The following is a 12,317-nucleotide window of genomic DNA, read 5'->3' on the forward strand; positions in this document are numbered from 1 at the left end:
GTAATATTGCAATCTCTCCTGTTCGATTATAATAAATGGATTTTCAAAAATTCATTCTACTAAATGAGTAATTTGTTCTTTGAATGTTTTTTGTTTTCCTTTTTAAATATTACATTTTCTTTACGGTTTCCATTTATCCCCGCCTATGGTTTCTTGTAAGCGTAATTAATGATAATTAGAAGATCGTCTAGAAAGTGTTGCTTCTTACTACTTTCCACGGGAGCTATTTGGCGCCACCACAAAACATTAGCAACTCGTGAAGAAGCACAATTAGGGCTAGTTAAAATAATTGGTGAGAAAAATCAATTCGGCTTAATGAGGTAATAGGATTTATTAGGTTAATAACTTATGAATTGTGATCTAGATATGTAAAAAGGTAGAAAATTAATAAAATGGAAATAAAATAAATCATATAAATAAATAAAGTTGAAAGAGTATATTATTGATTATCATTTAATACAAATGTAGATAATAATTTAGGCCCCTAAACGTGCTGTAATTTGTAAAAAAGGAATAGTTTATATCTTCTGAGGAATTTCATTGCACTTTTTTCCATTTTTTTTGGAAATAAATAGTTAAGAGCGATTGTATAACAATTAAGACGAAAATTCACGATATGTTGAGTATAGTAAAACATTGTAGGTTTTGTAATATATATTAAACCATTTATTACAGTTTTTTATATATACAAAGTATACGCAGTCTTTTAGTTATTGTTTTTTTTGGTTACACTAACAATTAGTAAAAATCCTCTCTACGCTTATGAATTTGTTTTTATCATTTTATTACATTAAAAAGTGACCCAAGAGGTGCTGCCCCCCCACAAATATTTCTAAATGAAGTTTGAGGATTAAAAAAAAAATCATTTATAAAAGAGAAAGATAGATATAGTCGCATTGCAGTAAAATAAATAATTTATTAAAGTAATAACTACAAATTTACTTATACAATGTTTCGTTTTAGGTTTAATCATCTTTTAATACTTGATAATTCATGATATTTTATGTTTTTCCGTGAGTTCTGACTAAATAAATAAATGAAATAAAGGCTTTTCAAATATGTTAATTGTTTTTTTTGCATTTTGGGGGTTTGTAGTTTATTGCTACACGATTAATAACGCGAATCCGAAATAAAATTAATATGTACACATTTATTATAAACAATACATATTGTAAATAAATCCTTAATTAAAATTTACAACAAATGACTTAGATTCAAAAATTATGGTTTCCAATAATGTAAGTAATTATTCACATTGAATGCCTATAGCAGGGGTTTTACGGGAACAATTCATGGAATGGGAAGTACCTGAAGTTCTTATTAAATATTTCTGTGAATGCGGTGCTAACCAAGTCGTTAATAATTGGTTTTAAAACCACAAAACCTGGTTGCCAAGCTGTATTAATAATACGATCCGCAAGATTTTCTGAAAAAAAAAGAGCGTGATTAAAGGAAAAACTCTCCGAAATGAACCCTACGGTCCCGAGTAAAAATTAGTCTTTTCAATTTCACTTTACCGAATTACGATCAAACTAGCTCCATAAAGGTCTGTGTGCAGGCCTAAACCGCCGATTGTGTACGAATGGAGTACTGAAACAGTACCGCATATTTAGTACGAAAAGAACACAGGATACAGCAACGACTGCATTCCGGAAAGCTACTGAAATACCACCTTTTTGTTTTGTTTAGTTTATCCTCGAGAAGGGGAAATCTTCAAAAGACACCCCCTGAAGGGGGGTAGTGTAGGATTGGGTTGAAATACCACCGCAAGAGCAACGCATTTATACCAAAAAGCGCCGAAACAGCGCTAAAGGGATACTAAAATTTGAATGTATATACTGTATATATTGTAATTAATATATTTTAATTAATATAACATAGATTTTAATAAAAAGTTAAGACACTATTTTCTTTTTTAAACAATTAGAAATTAATAATGATGTTATAAACAATAATAATTTAAATATCTTATGGATAAATTGGTATTAATTTTTGAAAAGGTAGTATTTTGGCTACAGTTTTAGAATTTAAATTTTCGTCTAATTTGTAGGAACTATTTCGGTGGTAATTTAAGTCATTTTAGATATTTGGAGGCGATTCGGTAGTGTTATAAATGTTTTTATTTTTACTCGGGGTGTAAAGCATTTTGCTTGTGTCATGGTAACTACTAATTACTATTTGCTTCCTACAAAGGAGGCGCCAATATAATTGTATTAGGCCTAACGAAAATAATTATAAAGAAATTATAACGGTTGCTAAATTAATAATGGAACAAAAATATTTGTGACGTTTTCTTTAATATTGTTTACGTGAGTTAGGAATTTCGTAAGTTCAGACAAGTACAAAATTATTACTAAAAGAATGACAATGCAATTATAATAATCAATTGGTATTAAAATTTGGTGATTTATAGCTGTTTTTCATTTAAATTAGGAATTTTTTAAGTTCGATATGCTAATTTAGATAAAAAAATCGATGACTTTTAAAAAATAGTGTCAATTCATATTTATTTCACAAAATAATGTTTTTGATATCCGTTAAATGTAAATCGTAGTATTTCTATTCAGTTAAATCATTAATTATTCAGTACAAATTTTAGTTTTACATAAATAAATTAATTTCAATAATAAAGTCACATAATAATAATTATAATAAGTAGGTAACATTCGCATAATTAAAAATAAGATAAATATTTCAGTAGAGCAATACACATACATTGCTGTACCGGACATGTTTAGGGATATTCTGTTACATGCAATCGTCAAAGAGCGACATCCTTTTTTGGAATGCGATTTAAAGCATTTGGGAGTGTTACGCTTTGTTCAAACGACTCGAGAGTTCGATTAGTTTAGGCAATTTTATACGCGGCAGCGATATACTAAAACTTGTTTTTTATTTAAATCCCTAAGCTTTTATTTTTATTCTGTGACATATCTATATTTCAAATCTTCTTTTTAAACATTTGTTCTTAATAAACGTATACGTAACCATACACCTATATACAATGAATTTCACCAGGATCTTTTTGTTCTGAACATAACTTAATAAAATTTTTTGGTTTTGGGATGTTTGTCTTTTAATATTAATTAAATCCAGGATTTAAAGGTGAATCCTCACCATTGTTTCGAATTTGGCCATCAGCTACGGCTGCTTGGTGCCAAATGGAGGCAATTACAAAAGGATCTTAAAATTTTGTTTTTGCTACTTAATTTTGAAAATGTTTCATCACGTTTGAACACAAATTTAATAATAATTTTTGCAAAATCACATGAAATAGAACTACCAGAAAGCTTTTTGATGTTGTTGCTTACCAATGACCGTTCTTCCCTGTAACAAGTGCCCTATGTGTAATTCCATGTTTTTACAGCTTTGAACCTCTACGCTGGCCTTAAGGGGTGTATCGTAGACAAGGGTGGCGTTGCTGGCGATTCTTGGTTTTCTTGTAATCGTTGTCGTTTGTACGAAGTCATACAAACTCAAATTCCACGGTCCTTTATTTGCATACGTATTTCCAAAAATCGTCGCAACAAAATCGTACTCGCCCTTTAATTTTTTATCCGGGAAGAATTGAGTGTATTGAATCATATTTTTATTGAAGTCGCTCCTACAAGCATAATTAATGAAATATTTTAATATTAAATTACAAAATTGGATGATATTCGGCCTGTGCAGAATTTTACAGTTTTATTGTCTATAAGTATATTGATATCTATATATAAGATTAGTATGGTCAGATTTAAAGATGATATAGCAGTATTAGCATCTAGCAAGGAGGAGTTAGAGATAGCTTTAAATAAAATGGAAGAGATGTTGACAAAACAGTATTGTATTGAAAATAAATAAAAGTAAAAAAAAATACTGGTATGCAAGAGAGGAAAGAGCGAATATAAAAATAGGAGACGAAAAATTAGAAGAAAATGACTGATTTTAGGTATTTAGGAAGTCAGATAAGTCAGGACGGAAGGAGTAGTAGAGATATAAAGCAAAAGCTAGCGCAGGGCTAGTCGCCTTCAATAAAAAGAAGTCACTTCTACGAACGTGAACGGTTAATTTAGAAATTCGAAAAAGGTTGATAAAGTTGTATGCTTGGAGCGCGGCGCTGTACAGGTGCGAAAAAAAAAGGTTAGAAGCGTTCGAAATGTGAAAGAATAAGAGAACAGAGGACTCTGTGGAAGTCAATAAGAAATAGGCGAGTTAAGTTAGTAGGACACCTTCTCAGGCATGAAGGTCTAATCAGAAACATATTAGAGACAGAAACGGGAGTTAGGAGGGGTAGAGGTAGACTAGATTAGATTACTGTTCGCAAATAGTTAAGGATGTGGGATGATCCAGTTTTATGGAAATGCGAAGATTAGCTCAGGATAGGAAGGAGTGGAGGCGTGTGTCCAACCAGTCTTAGGACTGATGACCTTATGATGATGAAGTATATCGAAAATTTGAGCAAATTAGTAGCAATACCACGAATATTAATAGATACAAGGATCGGTCACTATTTCGAGTAAAATATTTTCGCGGTCAGCAATGGGACTTCCCCGTTTTGAGGAACCAAACCAGTAACTAACATAATGACTTGTTTATAAAGATTTATGCATTTTTCTTTTATTTTGGTTACTTTTATGCTAATGTTTACTTTTTATTACTTTAACGAGTGGAATTGTTTGTTAACGTCTGTACTGGAAAAATAACACCAATTTTTTTATGAATATTTTAAACAAAAACAGAGGAATTAAGTCATGGTCATCTAAATAGATTCAGATTATTTTTTACATGAATTTACGGTAATTCCAAACACAACACTAAATTTTGAGATAACAAATTAATGTTATAAATTTGTAAACACAACTATTAATTAACTCAATGTTGGGCTAAAAAATGAGTAAGTTTCTGGAATTTCCAAATATAAGAAAACTGTGGAAGGCAAGGTGGTAGAGGACTGAACTACGGGCAAAATATTTTCATGCCATTAGTTTAGATTGATTCTAAAAAATTGAGCGACATCACATTTCATAAATTGAGTTTTTCTATTACATAAATTTAGGAGACCAACGCTGACAAAAACTCAACATCAAGCGAATAAAAGATATTTGAAAATGTACCTGAATCTCGTAACTTGAGAAATTGTCCAACCAGATTCAAAAACATTTTTCAGGATTAATTTGTAGTTGAAAAATCGACCTCCCACCTTCTGAGGGACTTCGGATGCAAAAAATGGATCGAATGGGGCTATGTTGTACTTCGGCACCCCTTAAATAACTATAAATTATTTCGTGTACAAAAGCATAAATCTTTTTGAGTAATAATCATTACCTGTTTTGAATAAGTGTCGAACTCCATTGAGTCCGTCTTTGACGCAATTGTCAAAGTCGGACTCATTCTTTTTGCAGTGGGAAAAATAATCCGCTGAAACAAAAGAAACATATAGCTAAAAGAAGGAGATGGAGAAAACTTTTTACAAGAATTAAAAAAGGTATGTATACTTCTGTTTATATATACACATATATATTGATCGCCAATAATTAACTGTGCATTTATCTAAATAAGTAATATCAGGACCCTAAAGCATCCTAATGTGAATTTTTTTGTTTGTTTCGTTTTTTATTACCATTTCACGCTTTAACTACTCAATCGATCATCCTGAATCTTTGGTCACACATTGTGAGGGGTACAGGGGTGATTAAACAAACAATTAAATGTGTCACATAATAACCCCACATAAATTAGTTATCTGTCATACTAAATTTCAAATTCGAGGAGAATAATAAGCAACTACCCCATTAGCTTTCGTTGGTATCCATCACTCTATTTCTAAAGAACCTTGCAGGAATATGTGCTTGTAATTCTTAATATTTCATTATTAATATCAAATGTCTGCAATAGCAATTTTGAGGATATACACAATAAAAAAATATATACCTAAGACTATGTTTTCTATTCTTTGGGAACAGTTTCTTTTTCTGGATAGAAGGTACTTTATCCTTTTTTTCTACAACTGACAATGCGTCTAGAAAATTTCATGATGATCGATTGAATAGTTAAGGCGTGAAATCGACCACGTAAAACTAATTTTTCTATCCTTCGGGAACAATATTTTTTTTTGATAAAGGGTACCTTATATCCTATTCTGTACAACTGACAATGTGTCTATAAAATTTCAAAATGATCGATTGTGTAGTTAAGGTGCGAAATCGACTAGATAAAACTAATTTTTCTGTCCATCGGGAACAATATTATTTTGGATAAAACGTACTCCATGTCTTTTTCTGTACCCCCTAGCAATGCGTGCACAAAATTTCATGACGATCGGTTGACTAGTTACGACGTGAAATGGAAACAAACTCACATTCGCATTTGTAATATTAGTTAGGATTTTATACGAGAAATTTACCGTGTGGATCTCAAGAAAGTTGTTTGAATAGGATTTTGTAACATGAAATTGTTCTAAACATAAGATAAACACACTAAATTCTTAAATTTACTTCAATGCTACTTTATTAAGAGCTGAATTAAAAAGTGAAAAGTGAATTCTTTCTAATGCAAGATACACCGCAGAGTTGGGTAATTTCATTACATAAACTAGGCTTATGTAGAAATGCTAGTATGTAAGATACAATGTGTACATGTACGAATAGATCCAATGAGCATGTATATATTTAAATATTTCACCATCCCTAGAGTTGAATTCGACCATAGTCAACATTCGCCAGTTATAATGCATATATATTTTGCATTTGGTCAAGTTCATTTTTTTGAAGGTCGACCAATGAGCTGTCTTTTGTTTTTAAAAGGTACTTCTTTTTTTAGTCAAATCTGAAGGCAATTTTTCATGATCATTCTGGAGGTTTCTGATTTGATTTTGATCAATTTCTGGTTTCAAACATATTCGTATGTATTTTGTGGGAGTCTATTGAACATTTACATATTGAATCAATCAATCAATCAATCAAGCAGAGCTTTATTGATAATTTGATGATCTGGGTATATTGTCGTTATTAGCAATTTCATAATTAGATTTTGTATTTGATTATGCAATAGTTCACAGTAATCAGATTAGAATCAAACTGAAAATAGAGAAAGGAAACTACAAGTTATGCTAGGTGTAACACATTTGTAACATTAATCACCTGTTAAAAAAGAAAATCTTTTCATTAACCCGACACAGTTATTCGGCCATAACAGAAACTATCACAACTTTTAGAAGAAGAAATGTGGAGAAACCATAGGAAAATCACTGAAATATTGCGCTTACATTTACCGTTAAAGGTCTTAAAGCTTTACAGAAAAGTAAGAGTAAGCACAACGTAGGATAGTAATAACTGACCAGTAATAATCTATGCATTATTGGCTAGAATATACCGCTTAAATAAATATCTATTAACAAATGTGGCAATTGAAGAAATAGAGGAAAACGGAAGGTCATTTCAGCTTTCCGGGTAATAATAAAGAAAAAGCGCGTAAATAGGATTCGTATATTTAGAAAAAGCTTTTGACAATGTTAAATGGGATAAGTTGTTAAATATACTTAAAACTGTAGGGATGAGAGATAGAAGAGTGAAACATAGTTTGTACAGGCAGTTATAAAGCTTGAGCAGAACCGTAGAGAAGTAAATATTAGGAAGGGAGTCAGTCAAGGATTCACACTGTCACCGCTACTTTTTAATCGATATATCGAAACAAAATCATTTAAGACAGAACAACTTTAGGGATAAATACACAGAGACTAAAGATTAGTATGCTTAGATTTATAAAATGATATAGCAGTATTAGCATTTAGGATGAGGGAGTTAGAGATAGCCTTAAATAAAATGGAAGCGGTATTGACAAAACAGTACTGTCTGAAAGTAAATAAAAGTAAGGTAAAACAACTGGTATACAAAAGAAGAAAAAGTAAGAATGAATACAAAAAGACCAAAAACAAGTCTCGTCTACACTCACGAAAGGTTAATTTAGAAAGTCGAAAAAGATGTTGATTGTTGGCTCGAGCGCGGCGCTGTACGGATGCGAAACATGGACGGTGGGCTCGACGGAAAAGAAAAAAGGTTAGGTTAGGTTAAATATGGTGCTACAGGAGAATGATGAGGATACCGTGGATAAAGAAGATTAGAGATTGGAAGATATTACAAAGTATAAAAGAACAGAAGTTACAATGGGAGTCAATTAGAAATAGACGAGATAGTTCGGTAGAGCACCTTCTCAGACATGAAGGGCTAGTTAGAGACATATTAGAAGCAGAAACAGGAGTTAAGAGGAGTAGAGATAGACCTACATCAGATTACTGTTCACAAATAGTTAAGGATGTGGGATGTTCTAGTTTTGGGGAAATAAGAAGAGTCTTAGCACTGACGAACGTATGATAATGATGAACAAATGTGTTCAATATTTATATATTAGAAAGCTATATTAATTTTAGACAGCTAAATAATTACAGTACAAATAATACATCTTGCTAACTCTTTAACAATTTAAGATTATTGGTTATTTTAGATAATTCATAACTGAGTTCTTTGCAAAATTTACTAGACTGATAAGTAGTGATGATGCTTCTTATGTCGAATAATTGTATTTCAATTGAGCCTCATATTTAGAGAACCTAATGTACAATAAGTGGAGGGTTTAAGGGCAAAAGTAGAGGTATTTGTAATGCATACAGAATGGGCTATGTTTGTAAATGGATTTAAGATGTAACAACATGAAAATACTTCTTTGCTTGAAAGCCAGACCTATGTACGTAGGTATTGTGTAACAATTAATTATTTATACAAAATTAAAGTGTGACGTTTGAAATTCAAGGCGTATAAAGGATTATTATGAGTATCAAAAATTGTGAAAATGAAACGTGCTTGGTGAAAAACGTGTTGGTACACACTTTCATTGATTATGCTTGCTAACTAGAACGCCAATGCAGTTTAACACTTACAACACTGTTAGGTAACAAGGAGTATGTAAGTGACATACATACTATACATATTACTATATAGACCACAAGTTAATTCATTAAAATAAATATAACATCACAAATCTGTTTTTCAAAGAATGTAGGTACAACAAAACCTTAATTAGCTGAAGTAATTTTGCTACAAACATCAATTTAATTAGGAAATGAGTTTTGCTTCTAGAATACTTTCAACTTTCATTAATAACTAGTTTTGACCAGCGACTTATTCGTAGCGTGAAAGTAATTGTATTTGTTCCAAAAGGTTCCTATTCCAAGTTTCAAATAAAAGGAGGAAGAAGGGTCATCGTAATCATAATTTTTTAATATATTTTGTTACCTGTCTATCACAAAAACCGCTTCACCTAAGAAGCTATAAATTGTGATGTACAATATTACTCATAGCTTGAAGATACGAAGACTTTCCTTTATTGATCATGAATTTGGGAAAGATAATTTGTTAAATGATTAAACTTCTTTTACAATTTTCCTTTTGGGATTGATGCGCTTTATTTTGTTTGTTCAAATAAATACATAAATAAATAGAAAGATGTCTTTAATATTGTCAGAATTGCTTGGTTTCAAAACAAAAAGCTCTGACCTTTCATTGAAGAGATTAATGGTTATAGGATTACCTGCACATTATACATTTTACAGATAACAACAACTGTTTTCCAACTGTAACTTTGTTCACTTTGTTTACTAATCGCATAAAATGTAAGACAGTAAATTAAAAGCTAATAAATACTCTGCAATTCATATCCTTCATTCTACATGTAAACAATGCCTTAAAGTTCACGTAATATTTAACCAGCAAGTTGCTTGTTGTGTAGGCATAAGAATAAGTGCTTTAAACAAATCAAGGAGTGTATCTAATAATGACCACACCTGTAATTGCGGTTGTTGAACAAAAATTTGAATGAATTAAAATTACTTTCTTTTGTAGAGGAAGCTCTTTGTTAATGTTTTGAATGTTACACATTTCGGAAATTACAAAATCGATAAAAGTTGCGTGAAATACGGTAAAGGTGATCGGTTTAATTCTTTAGAGACTACCCCTTTATTAAACAGTTAAATAATTGTAAACTTATTTCGTCGTCAAAAGCATAGAAGTTGTTGTTTATTTTATTGATTGGATGGGCTAAACTAGTTACATTGATATACAATTATATTATTAAACATAAACATCAACAGTCACAGATGAATCAAAAGTTTCAATCTTAAACTAAACTAGACATAGGTTACAATGATGTCTAGTAGGCATTTTTTTAAATTAAATTATTTATATTTTTTTCAAATAATCGAGCCACAGAATATTAAAGCGTGATGTAAAGAATACTTCGGTCAGTTCGTTTATTATGTAACCGTTAGAAAAGACTACATGGAATTCAGAATTTCGTTTTCAGAACAAGGCCAATAGCACAGCAGCCACTTTACTTTCCTGCTTTCTTAAGCAAAATCTTATGAAATAAAAATTTTACCGAAATATATACCTTTTAGAGATTTACACGATAGTTCAAAATTAATAAAATTTAATTATTTAAACANATTATAACAAAATTAATTATTTTCTAATGTCAAGGGCATAATAAGATAAACAAAAAGTTACAAAAAAGTCCAAGAAATAAATCTTGTTATTTTAAGGGTGAAATGACTGGTTGTTCAGGGTTTAAATTTACTACAGGTATCTAACGATATGAATTAAATAATAAAAAAGTCATTGTTAAGATTATCAACAAATAAATATGGGTCTTTTATTGTCATTAAGATAGAAATTGTGATAAATGTGTGAAGAATTGGTATTTTGGACGTTAAGTGTTTTGATACTGATATTGTCTTATTTATTAGTAAAGTATTTATCATTATAAAAATTTATTAATAATATGATCTTTAAAAAAATGTCATTGTTAATTATAATCACCCCATTTATTATTTAACTTTATTTAATTCGAATTTTATGCTTTTAACAATGTGAGATATCGTTAAATATTTTCATAATAAGGAAGGATTAAAAGGACAATAAAAATAAAAACAGACTTACCTAGATTATCTGACTGAGAAGTGACAATACTGAAAATATTCAAAGTGATAATAGACCAGAGGAAGTAAACAAAAACTGCAAAATTCATGGCGTCTAACAATTCGTTTCACAAAAATAATAACAATCGAACAAGTTCAGCATTAGGGGTCGTGGGCACTAAGAATCACAACAGTTTATGGAGCAATGAAAGTGGATTGTATAACGAGTCACAACATTTCCCCACTTTTATAAACAAAAACGACCAGTTTGGCTTTTACTCTATTCCACCGACCTTATGATAGTAAAAGATTCATATCAAATACCTGCCGCTGTGCTATCTAGAAACTGTGCAAGACGAAGAAGAACAGTAGCTTGAAGAAAGAAAAAGGAAAACTACTGGTTATAGTGTCATGGGTATAGATACCTATACCTAATGGGAACATGTGGTCACGTATCTTGCAAATTTCTTATATCCGTATATTATTGGAATTTTATACTCACATGTGATTTAACAGTGGAGTAAAGGAATAATTTAATACATACCGGAACAGAACGGAGATGAAATACCAACTTTAGTTGCCTGCAGCCGAAATATTAGTGCGAAATAACTTTCACCTCTTCCGCGGTGTTAGTTTGTTACCGCGGCTGGCTAGATTACAACTTACGTCTTTTAATATTGGGTACTTTCACTTGTTCATTGGTATTCTTCTTTCGATTGCTAATCACATCAGGCTTTCAACTTCCGTAGAAGATGTGTGTGGACCTAAACCTAAGCAATTTGAAAATTAGGTCGTCAATTTTTACGCACTTTTAATTTAAGACTATTTGGTTTGGAGACATCATTGATTTTGTTATATGGCTCATGGAGATTACGTAAAAGAATTGTCACAATGTGAGTAGGTATCGTTAAAGTTATAAAATGGATTACGTAAAAAGTGTACAACTGATCTTGATCAAACTTCTGGTATTAGTTATTATTTGGATTACTTTATGTTATATATTCATTGAAAACAAATATCTAGCATTTTCTTTACTTGCTGCAGCGCGTTGTGGTGCAGGTATGTTTTTTTGCAATTGAAGCAAAGTTATCATTTAGAAGAATTTAACAAGAAAAAAACATCTCCAGAACAATTTTCTTCTAGGAGACTTTTTGAAATATTGATTAAAATATGTCAAAAAACACATCGTGGGGAATTTTACAGCGTTCGAGGTCCTGCAAATTTTCCAGGAAAGTTTCAAGATACGCAATTCCTAGACAGTGTTTAGTGTGTTGTTCTGGACCAATTCTATAGGGTTGTTCGGAAAGTCATTTCGTTTTTTTTTGTGGAAATGAAAGACAGTTTTCGTATAATTTCTCAGACATGAAGG

General features: G+C 30.9%; 1 protein-coding gene across 2 annotated transcripts; it reads right to left on the reverse strand.

Annotated features, from left to right (window-relative positions):
* Window positions 1-1,135: 1,135 nt before the first annotated feature.
* LOC108734162 lies at window positions 1,136-11,271 on the reverse strand. 2 transcript variants are annotated; one of them, XM_018465592.1, is made up of 6 exons: window positions 10,971-11,271; window positions 5,308-5,400; window positions 5,097-5,244; window positions 3,312-3,604; window positions 1,518-1,590; window positions 1,302-1,426 (listed from the first exon to the last, which is right to left on the reverse strand). In XM_018465592.1, exons 1-6 carry the CDS (start codon window positions 11,056-11,058, stop codon window positions 1,402-1,404), a joined length of 720 nt encoding a protein of 239 aa, XP_018321094.1. In that variant the 5' UTR covers window positions 11,059-11,271; the 3' UTR covers window positions 1,302-1,401. The 2 variants fall into 2 exon arrangements, with proteins under 2 accessions (XP_018321092.1, XP_018321094.1); XM_018465590.2 differs by lacking the exon at window positions 1,518-1,590 and having other exon boundaries at window positions 1,136-1,426; window positions 10,971-11,269.
* Window positions 11,272-12,317: the final 1,046 nt, after the last annotated feature.

Source organism: Agrilus planipennis, unplaced genomic scaffold, assembly GCF_000699045.2.
Source record: "Agrilus planipennis isolate EAB-ADULT unplaced genomic scaffold, Apla_2.0 scaffold63, whole genome shotgun sequence".
Taxonomy (NCBI): Eukaryota; Metazoa; Arthropoda; class Insecta; order Coleoptera; family Buprestidae; genus Agrilus; species Agrilus planipennis.

Bases quoted from the DNA above. Each gene is read 5' to 3' on its own strand.
- LOC108734162 (XM_018465590.2), bottom strand. From the start codon at position 11,058: ATGAATTTTGCAGTTTTTGTTTACTTCCTCTGGTCTATTATCACTTTG. The intron at 5,401-10,970 runs GTAAGTCTGTTT...CTTTTGTTTCAG, and splicing joins TTCTCAGTCAGATAATCTAG to CGGATTATTTTTCCCACTGC. The intron at 1,427-3,311 runs GTAAGCAACAAC...TTTTTTTTTCAG, and splicing joins ACAGGGAAGAACGGTCATTG to AAAATCTTGCGGATCGTATT.